Below are 14,332 nucleotides of genomic sequence, written 5' to 3'. Positions count from 1 at the left end.
GCTATAACAGATCTGGGTCATAGTTATCATGCTATAACAAATCTGGGTTGTAGTTATCATGCTATAACAGACCTGGGTCATAGTTATCATGCTATAACAGATATGGGTCATAGTTATCATGCTATAACAGATCTGGGTCATAGTTATCATGCTATAACAAATCTGGGTCATATTTAGCATCCTATAACAAATCTGGGTCATAATTATCATGCTATAACAGAGCTGGGTCATAGTTATCTTGCTATAACAGATCTGGGTCATAGTTATCACTCTATAACAAATCTGGGTCATAGTTATCATGCTATAACAAATCTGGGTAATAATTATCATGTTATAACAAATCTGGGTCATAGTTATCATGCTATAACAAATCTGGGTCATGGATATCATGCTGTAACAGATTTGGTTCATAGTCCTTATGCTATAACAGATCTGGGTCTATGCTATTTGCAATAGGGTTAAGACAGTACTTAGGTAAATGGAGTAAGTTAGATATTGCCCATTTTTAGATGGCCAGCAGCAGAAAGATGTGCATCCAGTTTTTACTGATGAACTGCCTGTAGTGGTGTCTGTTGATGAAGGGGACAGGCTATCCCTGCGATGTTCCGTGAAGGGAGTTCCAGATCCAGAGGTGGAGTGGTTCCACAATGGACAGGTTAATCATTTTATAGAGAATAATGCATGTTAACGTAGTGATTATGTTAATAATTTACCAGTACCTAAAATCATGGAAGTCAAAAGTGACCATCACAAATGAGTTCTTTAATCTTAGACATGAATTAAAATTATTTAACATCATCATTTGACTTTTGTGTATTATTCTGTTTATTAAATATTTATAAGAAACACTGAATATGTCAATTTCATATTAAACAATTTTCTATAAAAATGTGCTGATTGTTTCTATGTATACACTAAATCAATTGTTTGTAATGGTCAGCATATGACTGGACTTGGACATTATAATAGACAAAAGATTAATGCTAGTGTTTTGTGATGAAGTTTTACCAATAATACAGACAATATGTGTGAATGAGTCCACCACTCCCCTTATTAAAAAAGTATCACAGACAATATACAAAATGTATGTGAATGAGCCCCCACTGTACTTATTAAAAAAGTATCACAGACAATATATGTGAATGAGCCCCCACTCCCCTTATTCAAAAAGTATCACAGACAATATACGTGAATGAGCCCCCACTTCCCTTATTCAAAAAGTATCAATCAAATATTCATAGTAGCAATAATTAACTAGTTAATTAATCTTAGTACATGTAGTTCACTGTTTAAAATTATATTGACCTCAAAATAAACAATTCACGTTTATTCTTATGGAACCAAGTAAATTATATTTTTTTTATATTGACAAAGCCAAGTGTGCCAACAGGTGGTTTTTATTTAAAAACAATTTGCACATTTCCACTGAACACAGCATTAAGAAAGCATTTTTAACTGCTAGGTATAAAATAATTTATTTCCTTCAATGACAGGTCGTTTAGGAATAATTATTAGACACATGTTTGTCAGAACTCTTGGTTTGAGGGTTTAAATCATCAGGCTTTGTCAGTAAATTCAAAGTGCCATTAAATCATGATTCTAGCATTATTAGAATGGCTAAAAAAATAATATGACAGCATGTTGTTTTATATGTGGCAAGTTGTACTCAATCACTGGTATAGCCTATTATCAGAACTCAATTACTGGTATTACCATATCATGAGAACTTGATCAGTGATATTAGCCTATCAACAGAACTCATTTGCTGGTATTACCCTATCATTAGAACACAATCACTGGTATTACCCTATCATGAGAACTCAGTGATATTAGCCCATCAATAGAACTCAGTTGCTAGTAATAGCCATTCATCAGAACTCAATCACTGGTATTAGCCTATCATCAGAACTGAATCACTGATATTAGCCTGTCTTCAGAACTCAACTACTGGTATTATCCAGTCACCAGAACTGAATTAGTGGTATTACCCTATCATCAGAATGCAATCACTGGAAATTACCCTATGATCAGAACTCAGTCACTTGCATTAGCCTATCTTAAGAACTCAATCACTGGTATTAGCCTATTATTAGAACTGAATCACTGGTATTAGCCTGTCTTCAGAACTTGACTACTGGTATTATCCAGTCATCAGAACTGAGTCAGTGGTATTACCCTATCATCAGAATGCAATCACTGGTATTAGCCTATCATCAGAACTCAGTCACTGGTATTACCCTATCATCAGAACTCAGTCACTGGTATTAGCCTATCATCTGAACTCAGTCACTGGTATTACCGTATCATCAGAACTCAGTCACTGGTATTAGCCTATCATCAGAACTCAGTCACTGGTATTACCCTATCATCAGAACTCAGTTACTGGTATTAGCCTGTCATCAGAACTCAGTCACTGGTATTAGCCTATCATCGGAACTCAATCCCTGGTTTTAGTCTATCATCAAAACAGAGATAAACACAGTACAGTACTAATTACCATATAAACACCATGTAAAATTAAAATTATTTTATAGTCTCCACAAATTGAGTGACAGGTACTGCATACAGGAGTCAGATTGTTCATCTATCCATTTATCACAATCTTGTTTATCCAATTTCTCCTGAACTATATGAGTTATGTGTCTTCGTGAAACTTGGTAAGCATTTTGTATCGTGATTGTGTCTTGTACAAAAAAATGTAAATCAGTCTCATCAGCATTTCAAGAGTTATATCCATTTTTATTACAAATTGTGTATGTTTGTCTATCACACTTGTTTATCTAGTATCTTTTGAACCTTTTGGTATATTTTCATAACATTTTGTATGCTTTTGAATCATGATCAGACACAATGCTGTCAAAAATGGAATTAGTATTTCAATAACTATCCCCATTTATATTTATAACATTTTATATGTTCATCTATCACACTCTTCTCTGGTTAATATATCCTGAACCATTTTAGATATCTTTGTGAAACTTGATGAGAATTAGTATTCCCTATAATATTTGACTTGTTATATTGGTATTTTTAGAGTTATCTCTCCATGTTTGACAATTATATTTACACTTCATGTCTCCCTAACTGCTTCATGTATCTCCATGGAACTTGCTATGTCCTTATATAATTATTAGACAATGTACATGTTTTGCGGAAAAGAATGGACTATGTCTAATCAGCATTCTTGAAGTTGATGCCTTCTGAACTGTTTGATGTCTCCATGAAACTTGGTATGATGATAAAAGTGTTTACCACGTATAGGAATGCTTTACTTGATTATTTACATTTTAGAGGAGGAGGGTTTTTCCAAGAGTACTTGGTATTTTTGTTGCAGTTTTACCCTTCTAAATTTGAGTGAATACACTACTTCATGAAAAATGTGGAGGCTGCATCCATTTTATGTTCTACTGATATAGAGATATTTCTCAGTTGGGCTTTTTCTTTTTTTTACACTGGAAAGTATCTGTTGTGGCAGTTTGGAATTCTATTTACTTTTTATTCTGATTATTTGGGTTCTAAAGGATAATTCTATATCTTGGAAATATTTTAGTGCTCATACAGAATTCTTGGACAAATATATTTATTTAAATTTTATTCAGAATTCAAACACTGGAATATTATTTTATGTGGATCACAAAGGACTGTACACAACTCTATACTGACTACAGTATAAGTCATTGCCATTCATTTTAGATTTTTTTGTCGGGACTTGAACTTGAATTCATTAGAACATTTCATTACTATGACTTCTAAAATTTAATTTGTGGATTATTCTTGGATTATTTTTTAATTTGATTCTTAAAACAAAGTTCTTATTTTTTTTCATTTTTGCACAATGTTTCTTCCAGGGAAATAAATTATTTGTTAAATGTTTCAAAGCATGTGTTTTCACTCTTTCTTTTGTTACTGTTTATTAGAGCGTAAACATGTAACATAAGAAATGGGTTGCTTATCCTTGATTTTTGCTAAAATATTTCAGAAAACTTCGTTTTTTTAAATTTGAATTCCCCTAATTTTTGAAATCTTTAGTGAAATCAGCAAGCTTTCTTTCTTTTGTTACTGTTTATTAAAGCCTAAACACATAACATAAGAATATATATATATAATACCCATTTTGCAGCCGTTGAAGGCTGATGAGGATATTAAAATCAAGAATCGAGCAGGTATCTGTTCCTTAATGATATCAGAAGCATTGTCCGATGATGATGGAGAATATACATGTGTGGCCAAGAACTCAGCAGGAACTTCAAAATCTTCATCAAAAGTTACAGTCAAAAGTAGGTGGCTTTGCTTAGTAATTTTCAAGCAAAATGCTAAGGAGAAATGTTCACATTCATACATTTTTGCAAAGTTATAAATCTGCTTAATTCCATGTATATAATTTGTATGACTTTGATGACATGATTTGTTTTTCTTCCTAATTTTTCATGATGTTCTAATTTGCAATTTTTGACTTACCACAAATTTTGCAAAAATTTAAACCATACAAATTATGTACTCATATACAGTAATATGCCAAGTGATAAATAAATTGATATAGATTTTTTTGACAGCAACCAAGTTTTTGAATAGTTAAGAATGCATGTTTTAATGAATATGTTGACAAGTTACATTAACAAAACATTTTAGTTATTATAACATGCAGAAGAAAATTACAAATAAACTTGTTTGTTTGGTTGTACATTTGTTTAAAAATATTGGAAAGTAAATTTAAATATTTTCAAAGTATTTTTATCTAAATTTATTTCACAATATTTTCTTTTCATAATTTATATTTGTGTATTTAATTTTAAAACAAGTAAAAATGTAAAGACAAATTTATATTCCTGTTTTACAGTTTCAGAGACAAAGCCTAAACAACCAATGATTGAGCCACCCAGATTTGTGCTCCACCCCCAGGGGCAACTTCTGAGGGATGGGGAACCTGCTGTAATAGAGTGTGTTATTCTGGGTATGAAAGAGATTAACTATATGTGTGCATAATGCTTAATCAAACCACATTTCCTTGATTTTAAAATTTACTTCAGATTGACAGTTCTCACATGTTCATTTGTCAAACAGTTTTTATTTAAACACATTAAAGAAATCACTGAATATTCAAATTCATTTAACTTAATTCAGTTATTTTTCTTTGTTCTTGATCAGAAAGATTTTTAAATTTAACAAAATTATTTTTCTTCAGAGTATTATTATCGATGTAGTGTTCCATTTAAATGTCTTAGATTTAACAATATATATGAGAACTAATTTGAAACATATAATTTAACATATTCTATGTCATTTTTTACCTTAACAATTTCAAACACAATCAATCAATACAAATCATAATTTACCAAAATTATTTGCGAACCTCTAATTGTTTCTAAAGAAAACTGTGTACTCTCATTTGGATTGTAAAAAATATTCATCCTGGAGAATCAGTTAAAAATACAACAAAATTCATATTGTTTTACTAATAATTATTATTCCCATCCCCTCCCTCCCAGTATATGCAGTAAAAAAGTATACGATCAACATCAGACAAAACAGTATCCTCATAGTATTGAACTGTTAGGCACTACATTCATTACGTATATTTGACTCTTTTGCTATAATAAATTCAAGTTGTCAGCATCCACCTTGGCAAGAAACCTAATTTTCAATTAGTAAAATATCCTTAGCTAACTAGTAGGACCAATGACTGTTATTTGTACATAAAAGTTTAACACAGTCAAATTTATTATTAGGAAAGATAAGAACTGATATAATGATTGTTCACTATGCATTCCTTAACAACCCAATTATATATTACAAATGAATTAAATTACATTCTGAAAATAGCCAAATAATGGCTTTTTCAGGTGATCCAGAGGTTCGATGGTATAAAAATGATGACCTTCTCAAAGATTCTGAAGATTTCCATTACCAGAAAAGTGGCGATACGTACAGGCTGATTATCAGTGAGGTGTTTCCAGAGGATAGTGGTCTGTACCGAGTTGAAGCCAAGAACCCAGTGGCTACCATTTTCAGCTGCTTTACAGTCCATGTTGAGGGTGAGTTTGAACTAGAAGGTTCTGTCTTTGTTTCGTGAATTTTACTCCAGTTTATTTTTTCTTTATGTCCCGTTCCCTCCTCAAGATGAATATTGCTGAACACTCCGATGGATTATCTGTATTTGGATTGCATTGGGTTTTATACGGTATTTGTAGCTCGGTAATCCCTGTACTGATTCACTTAATATTTGGAATATGCATGTAATATCATCACTTAATACTCTTACATATAAGGAATATGCATGTAATATCATCACATAATACTCTTACATATAAGGAATATGCATGTAATATCATCACATAATACTCTTACATATAAGGAATATGCATGTAATATCATCACTTAATACTCTTACATATAAGGAATATGCATGTAATATCATCACATAATACTCTTACATATAAGGAATATGCATGTAATATCATCACATAATACTCTTACATATAAGGAATATGCATGTAATATCATCACTTAATACTCTTACATATAAGGGATATGCATGTAATATCATCACTTAATACTCTTACATATAAGGGATATGCATGTAATATCATCACATAATACTCTTACATATAAGGAATATGCATGTAATATCATCACTTAATACTCTTACATATAAGGAATATGCATGTAATATCATCACATAATACTCTTACATATAAGGAATATGCATGTAATATCATCACATAATACTCTTACATATAAGGAATATGCATGTAATATCATCACTTAATACTCTTACATATAAGGAATATGCATGTAATATCATCACATAATACTCTTACATATAAGGAATATGCATGTAATATCATCACATAATACTCTTACATATAAGGAATATGCATGTAATATCATCACTTAATACTCTTACATATAAGGAATATGCATGTAATATCATCACATAATACTCTTACATATAAGGAATATGCATGTAATATCATCACATAATACTCTTACATATAAGGAATATGCATGTAATATCATCACTTAATACTCTTACATATAAGGAATATGCATGTAATATCATCACATAATACTCTTACATATAAGGAGTAGATAAATCATATAGCAAATACACATAAGGTTTACATAAATCATAGACCCAATACACAAATGGAGTTCTATGTGCCTCTCCTATGCTTAGTGGGTGGGGTCATGTAATAAAGAATTACATGTATCTTGTGAACACATGTTCATTAAAGTTTATATCAGCTCTTGTGACTCAAAAAATTCTTATCCAATTCACTTAATAATTAAAATATAATTCACATAATATTTGAAATGTAATTCACATAGTATTTGAAATATAATTCACATAGTATTTGAAATATAATTCACATAGTATTTTAAATATAATTCACATAATATTTTAAATATAATTCACTTAATATTTTAAATATAATACACTTAATATGTTAAATATAATTCACTTAATATTTGAAATATAACATCATCACACAGTCCTCCTCTCTTAGTACAACTCCTGTCCCAGGGTGGGGCTATGGGGTCAGTAATTGTAATGGAACACATTTGTTTGGCTTCAGGTTTTGGTTCAATTTTTTTTTCTCCATCACTAATATTTCCATAACCCCATTACCAATTCACTTCATGTTAAGAACATCATAGTATACAGATCTTCTCTCCTCTGTCCCTGGGTATATCCCCTAAGTGAGACCATTGCTTATTACATTGGTCCTTGTGTTAGCCCTGTAAGGGGGACCATGGTTAATCATTTCAGTCCCTGAGTTAACCCTCTAAGTGGAACCATGGGTTAGCCCCCAAAGTGGGACCATGGCTTAAGAATTGTATAGAGAGCATATTTTAGTCAAACAATCCTCCAACACTTGTAGGTCATGACCTGATTCATTTTATACCTGGAATAATAGTATAAATTACTTTAAATTGAAAGTTTCTCCAAATATTTATTTGTTAAACCATTTTTATCAAAACACACGGCATATTCCTTATCTCTCAATACCACTCCTGCCACTGTGTTCTAGACAGGAGTGGGTTTGAGGATCAACTTCTGTCCCTACGTTCCAAAGAAGAGTTGGGTCATGAGGTCCAGAATTATGTTGGTTCAAGTCCTTTTCAGCACTTATGTCTCAGTAAACCCATACCAGATTTACTTCATATTTGTAATGTAGTACCAGCAATTACTCCCATTCTCTTAGTACTACTAGTACTTAGTGCCATGTGTGGATCCATTTGTTCAAAGACTATACTGGGGATACATTTGGGTTAAAGTTGTTTTCTTCACCTATGAGTCCATAACCAATTCATTTAATGCTTGGAAATATAACACAGACTGACTTTATTCCACTTTTACTACTCCTACCCATGGGTTTAAGTTCATGTGATCATTATGTTATACACCTTGTGGTGAACATTTTCATTCCATAACTTGTGTTAACTTTTTATCTGTTCACTAAAACTTGGAATAATATATTATCCCAAATTTTACTGTCTACTTATCTGTGTTGTTCCCTGATTATAAAAGTTGAACCTATTGTGGTTAATATTTTTTATATTTTAAATAATTTTTTATTCAACTTACTTCATTACTTACATGATCTCAGACTTCCCTTTCTCCCTGTCCCATGGTTGCTGCATGGTTAAAGAATTCAATGCATATTTTTTTAAATATGGCATCATATTCTTCCTAGTCACCTTGCACTACTAGTACTTACTGGTACTCCCTCTCTTGGATTTTGTTTTTGGATGTGGGGGGTGGGGTGATTGCATGCAAGTGTAGAGTGGGCCAGGTGTCTTATGTTCTTAAAGCGGAGTTGTTGTTGTTGTTGTAGGGTTTAACGCCACTTTTCAGCACAAGATAGGCTATACATGGCGGCCAGTATAAATGGTGGAGGAAGAACCTGGGAAAACCTTGGAAAGAACCACCAACCCACAAGAAGCTCCTGGCAAGCTTTCTCACGTACCCACATTGGCCAAACCTGGACTCGAACCCACGCAGACAGAGGTGAGATGGCAATGATCTGTAACGATGAATGCTTTAGACCACTCTGCCACTCAGGGCCCCTGCAGAGTTCTTGTTTTATCACATTCTGTATTTTTTTTCTGTGCTTTTATAAATTTTCTATGCAAAACACTAATGAATCAAACACAGTCCATCTAGTCAAGTGACGTTTATATGTATGTAACGTTGTGTTTTAGGGCACATCACCACAAAATTGGCTAAACAGTGCCAAGTAAAGGTAAAGTTTGACAAAAGTAAAAATGAATTGCACAAAAAATTAAGAAGATTAACCTTTCCAAATAAATTAAACATTAAATATTAGATAAAATGTAAAATGTAAAGATACTGAAATTCTTAAAATGTTGATAAAACTCCTTAAAACATGATTAAAATTCCCTTTAAAAGTTTTATATTTTCTCGGGTAGTATGTCATTATGCATTTTCTTCAAACAGTTCACACTAAATATTGTTTAAGGTGATATAAATCCTTATCAGTTGTTGATAAAAGAAAAACTTCCAAAAAGTAAATATTTCAACACTGATAATGCATCAACTAGATCTGAAAATTTTATAAAAGTATCCTGTTTGGAGCTGATGTGTACAGCAATGTTAATAGGTTGTAGGTCATATGTTAGTGTCACAAGCTCAAGCCTTAGTTTCCTGCTCATAGAATTTGATGAACCTACGGCAAGCCTTAGCTAATTATCTGTCTTAGTCGAGACAATTAGCTCACCAAATGAGTATGCTTGGGCCGACATTTGCCAATTTAATGCAAACTATTGTCATTGATTCAAATGGAATAATTCTAGTATAGCTGTAAAGTAAACCACAAGGGATAATAAAGATAGGAAGGAAGCACAATAATCCATAGTTCATGTTTAATTGCCGTCAAATACATTCCTACATACAGTCAAATGTGCTTTTAACAAAATCGCATGTAATAAAACTCTGAAACAGTGTATCTTTAGGTCTGTTTTCTATGCATGGTTTCTCATTCTTCTCAAATTCAATTTTTTTTGCCTACTTTGTGTTATATGCTCGCTATAAGGTGGAGTGCATTATGTTGTGATTGTGATCCATCTGTTGCCAAATTCATTTCTGCACATTAACTTGAGCTGTCCATCATCTACATGTACAGTCATCAAACTTAGTAGATGACTTGCCTATTGATTAGGGGGTTAAAAGGTCACGGTCACTGTGATTGAAAAATACAAAATTGTTTCTGTACAAAATTTCAGTTGTTAACCATACACCTTACCAAACTTTGCATATGACTTGCATATTGGAAAACGTAGCAATATCAATTTTGTAAGTCAAAAGGTAAGAGGTCAAGGTCACTGACTGAAAGAAGTAAAATGGTTTTTGCATGTTAACTTTTTATCATAATAGAGAAATATGACACTTCTTCTGTCTAAAGGTTAGAGGTGATGGCCATGGTAAGCATAGAAAGCAAATAATGGCTTATGCACAGTAAGTTTAGTTCAAGACCGCATACCTAAACCAGGGGTCTAGGTTAATGAGATCCATAGGCTATTAATCTCTAGAGAGATTCTCTACTAGTACCTAAATAAAGTACTGTTAAAACCTGAATAGGGGTGAAATATGCCATTCACAGTACTCGTGTTTTCACTAGTTACCAGATACATATAACTCTCCTGAAATTATGAAGAAAATAATCTGCCATTAGTTCTGGTTGGCTCTTTGGTTATGGGTCAATGTTTACAGTTCCGTCAAAATAGATGCATGTATTTCAGTGCCTGAGGAGGAACCAACATGTCCGGTATTCAGAACCATCCCTCGATCTCAAAATGCCGATGAAGGTACGGCAGTAAAGTTTTCCTGTTCATTTGACAGAGAATCACAGACCAGCAAAGGTATTATTAGATATACAAAATAAAAGTCCTTCACTATTGTCTTGTTATGTCATGTAATATGCCAGTCACCCAGCCATGAACAATGCAAATAATTTTTACCTTATTCTAAATGTGATGGTAAATGTACAACACTTTACTCTATTTTGTGTTATATTCTTTGCATGATATTTCACATATCCATTTCACAAAATGACATTATCAGGATATTTCAGACATTCAAATCTAGGTCCAGTCATAGCACAGCATCTTTTGTATCTATTTACAGAACAAAGTATTAGTTATTTTCATTGTGTGATAAACAGAGACATACCAGTTTAATTTCATAAACTTCCTAATATATTGGCTTGGATATAAGACCAGTATATATATGATTGTATAATCTTATGCCATTAATGTTGTATATTTCAGTTTCATGGCGGCGAAATGGACAGGACGTTACTGAATCTGCAAGATTTCATTTTTACCAAGATGCTGATACATATACGTTTGAAATACCAACTGTGCTGGCAACAGACTGTGGCGTATACAGTGTGGTGGCTAGTAACAGTAAAGGAACCTCTGTTTGGACATTTGTGTTAAGCGTATCAATAAGTGCCTCCCCTTGTGCCGATATAGATGTCGTTCAGCTCATAAAATCAATGCAGCAAGTAAGTGGTAAAATAAGTGTCATGTAGCTTTCATTGAAAATGGGTTAAAATTTATTTCTATTATGTACAATAGAACCTGTCTCAAAAAACCACCCCTTCTGCCAAACAATAATGGTCTCTCAAGACCGGTGGTCTCTCGTGACAGGTCATAATACTATATAATCAACCAATCTGTGCATGGATAATGTGGTCTCTTAGGAGAGGTGGTCTCCCAACACAGGTGGTCTTTCATAGCAATGGTCTCTCAATACAGGTTCTACTGCTGTTGTAACTGCTCAGGTGGCCTAGTGGTTAGAACATCCACCTTGGATGCAGGAGGTCACGGGTTCAAACCATAGCAAAGTCATAACAAAGTCTAATAAAAATGGTACTAGCAGATGCCTCTCTTGGCACTCAGCATTAAGAGGTTAGTGTTAGGACTGGTTGGCCTGGTGTCAGGATAATGTGACTGGATGGAACATCACGTTACATGTCTGCAGCATGATGCCCCAGTGCTAGACATCACTTTAAACTGCCACAATGCAGTCATCGTAGCGACATGACTCAAAAATTGTTAAAGCTATGTTAAAATTTTCCAAAACACAACACAAATACTGCAGTTGTATGACAATGAATAATTTATATACTCACTAACAAGCCAGGTCCAACTGCAAATAACAGACCCTGATGTTTCAGTTGTATAATGCACTGGCAGATCAGGGTCCATGTTGTTTGTTTCAATGATTAGTCCTAACAAACTGCCATTATGTTTAAGCAAATCTGGGTCTAAGCAATTTCGCAGTAGGTTCCAGCTTATAAACATGTATATAATATAATATAATAATAATAATAACAATGCGGACTTTGTATAGCGCCTAATCTTTAGAAGCTCTAAGCACTTTACAACGTTAGACAACACCTATAACATAAAAACATATATAATGATATTATTACAAAAACCAAACACCTGAAATTAAAAAAACATAAACAACATGCTGAAAATATTTAAGGTAGGGAACATTATTAGGTCTTTAAGTTTGTTTAAGTTTAATGTATTTAGAGACTTCAGAGTGGGGGATTTATACTACATTTTTGCCAGACCTTTATAACCTCTTTTATGATGTGGGATAAACTAAGATTTTTTTATTTAAAACTATAAACTTCAATTGACAAAAAAAAGTACAATCTTTTCAAATCAGTTGAAATAAATGGTATCATTTAGAACAAAAAATAAATTCAGAAATTGTGTGCAATTGTCATTGATTTCTTAAGTCCCTGCAATATTACAGGGATGGGGTGGAGGGAGGCCATATAGTGTTACCTGTTAATGTCATTTGTTTCTTATGCTTTACTATATTACATGGAGGCACCATATACTGTTACCTATGTGCATTTACCGCATCCTTTCCCCTTAATTTTTAAAGACCTCTTAGATTGATACCAATTGTTTGGCAAATGGAATAAACACCCAACATGACCAAACTAGGTCACAGTACCTTTTCCTAATGGACATCACTGAACTCACTCACTTTCAGTGAATGTAGAGAAATCAACTAATAAATTTTTTTGCAGAGGGTACATGTGCACCTTTTGAATGAAAACTTTCATATTTTGGTCGAGAGACATACTTAGTGATAGTGATAGTTAAATTTTTCAAGGAAAATTCCACTACAAACCCCACTAGAGAATGGTTTATCATTTCTACAATGCACATAAACTTGTAGATTAGGTGTTAGCAACATTAATATTGTTTGGCAGTTTACTGATGTATCTAACGGTTTGAAGGCTAATCAACAATATACATGTGTGTAATACATTTATTTAGCAAATGTTTGATAGTTACAGCATCAATTGGTTTGAGAAAGACTGATTAACATTTGTACTTTATAAATAATGTGTTAAATAGGGCAGTGGTTCCCATTTGTACTTTATACATAATGTGTTAAATAGGGCAGTGGTTCCCATTTGTACTTTATAAATAATGTGTTAACTAGGGCAGTGGTTCCCATTTGTACTTTATAAATAATGTGTTAACTAGGGCAGTGGTTCCCATTTGTACTTTATAAATAATGTGTTAACTAGGGCAGTGGTTCCCATTTGTACTTTACATAATGTGTTAACTAGGGCAGTGGTTCCCATTTATACTTTATAAATAATGTGTTAAATAGGGCAGTGGTTCCCATTTGTACTTTATAAATAATGTGTTAACTAGGGCAGTGGTTCCCATTTGTACTTTATAAATAATGTGTTAACTAGGGCAGTGGTTCCCATTTGTACTTTATACATAATGTGTTAAATAGGGCAGTGGTTCCCATTTGTACTTTATACATGATGTGTTAAATAGGGCAGTGGTTCCCATTTGTACTTTACAAATAATGTGTTAAATAGGGCAGTGGTTCCCATTTGTACTTTATAAATAATGTGTTATCTAGGGCAGTGGTTCCCATTTGTACTTTATACATAATGTGTTATCTAGGGCAGTGGTTCCCATTTGTACTTTATACATAATGTGTTAAATAGGGCAGTGGTTCCCATTTGTACATTATACATAATGTGTTAAATAGGGCAGTGGTTCCCATTTGTACTTTATACATAATGTGTTAACTAGGGCAGTGGTTCCCATTTGTACTTTATAAATAATGTGTTAAATAGAGCAGTGGTTCCCATTTGTACTTTATACATAATGTGTTAAATAGGGCAGTGGTTCCCATTTGTACTTTATAAATAATGTGTTAACTAGAGCAGTGGTTCCCATTTGTACTTTATAAATAATGTGTTAACTAGGGCAGTGGTTCCCATTTGTACTTTATAAATAATGTGTT

At 32.8% G+C, this 14,332-nt stretch overlaps 1 protein-coding gene across 19 annotated transcripts in view; it reads left to right on the top strand.

Moving 5' to 3' along the window:
- LOC149785740 (twitchin-like) overlaps positions 1-14,332 on the top strand; it is a 469,207-nt gene that overhangs the window by 450,679 nt on the left and 4,196 nt on the right. For all 19 annotated transcript variants that reach the window (XR_016425447.1, XM_089979624.1, XM_089979627.1 and 16 more), the window contains 6 exons: positions 510-655; positions 4,121-4,277; positions 4,838-4,951; positions 5,841-6,032; positions 10,765-10,884; positions 11,293-11,531. Coding sequence is in view for 18 of the 19 variants with exons in the window: in XM_089979624.1 (XP_089835750.1) it covers positions 510-655; positions 4,121-4,277; positions 4,838-4,951; positions 5,841-6,032; positions 10,765-10,884; positions 11,293-11,531 (968 nt within the window). In the remaining variant the exon portion in view is untranslated. The remainder of the gene's footprint in view (positions 1-509; positions 656-4,120; positions 4,278-4,837; positions 4,952-5,840; positions 6,033-10,764; positions 10,885-11,292; positions 11,532-14,332) is intronic.

The sequence above is a fragment of the Sinohyriopsis cumingii genome, chromosome 13 (assembly GCF_028554795.1).
Source record: "Sinohyriopsis cumingii isolate HCF-2022 chromosome 13, ASM2855479v2, whole genome shotgun sequence".
Lineage (NCBI taxonomy): Eukaryota > Metazoa > Mollusca > Bivalvia > Unionida > Unionidae > Sinohyriopsis > Sinohyriopsis cumingii.
This window is presented reverse-complemented; position numbering and strand designations above follow the sequence as displayed.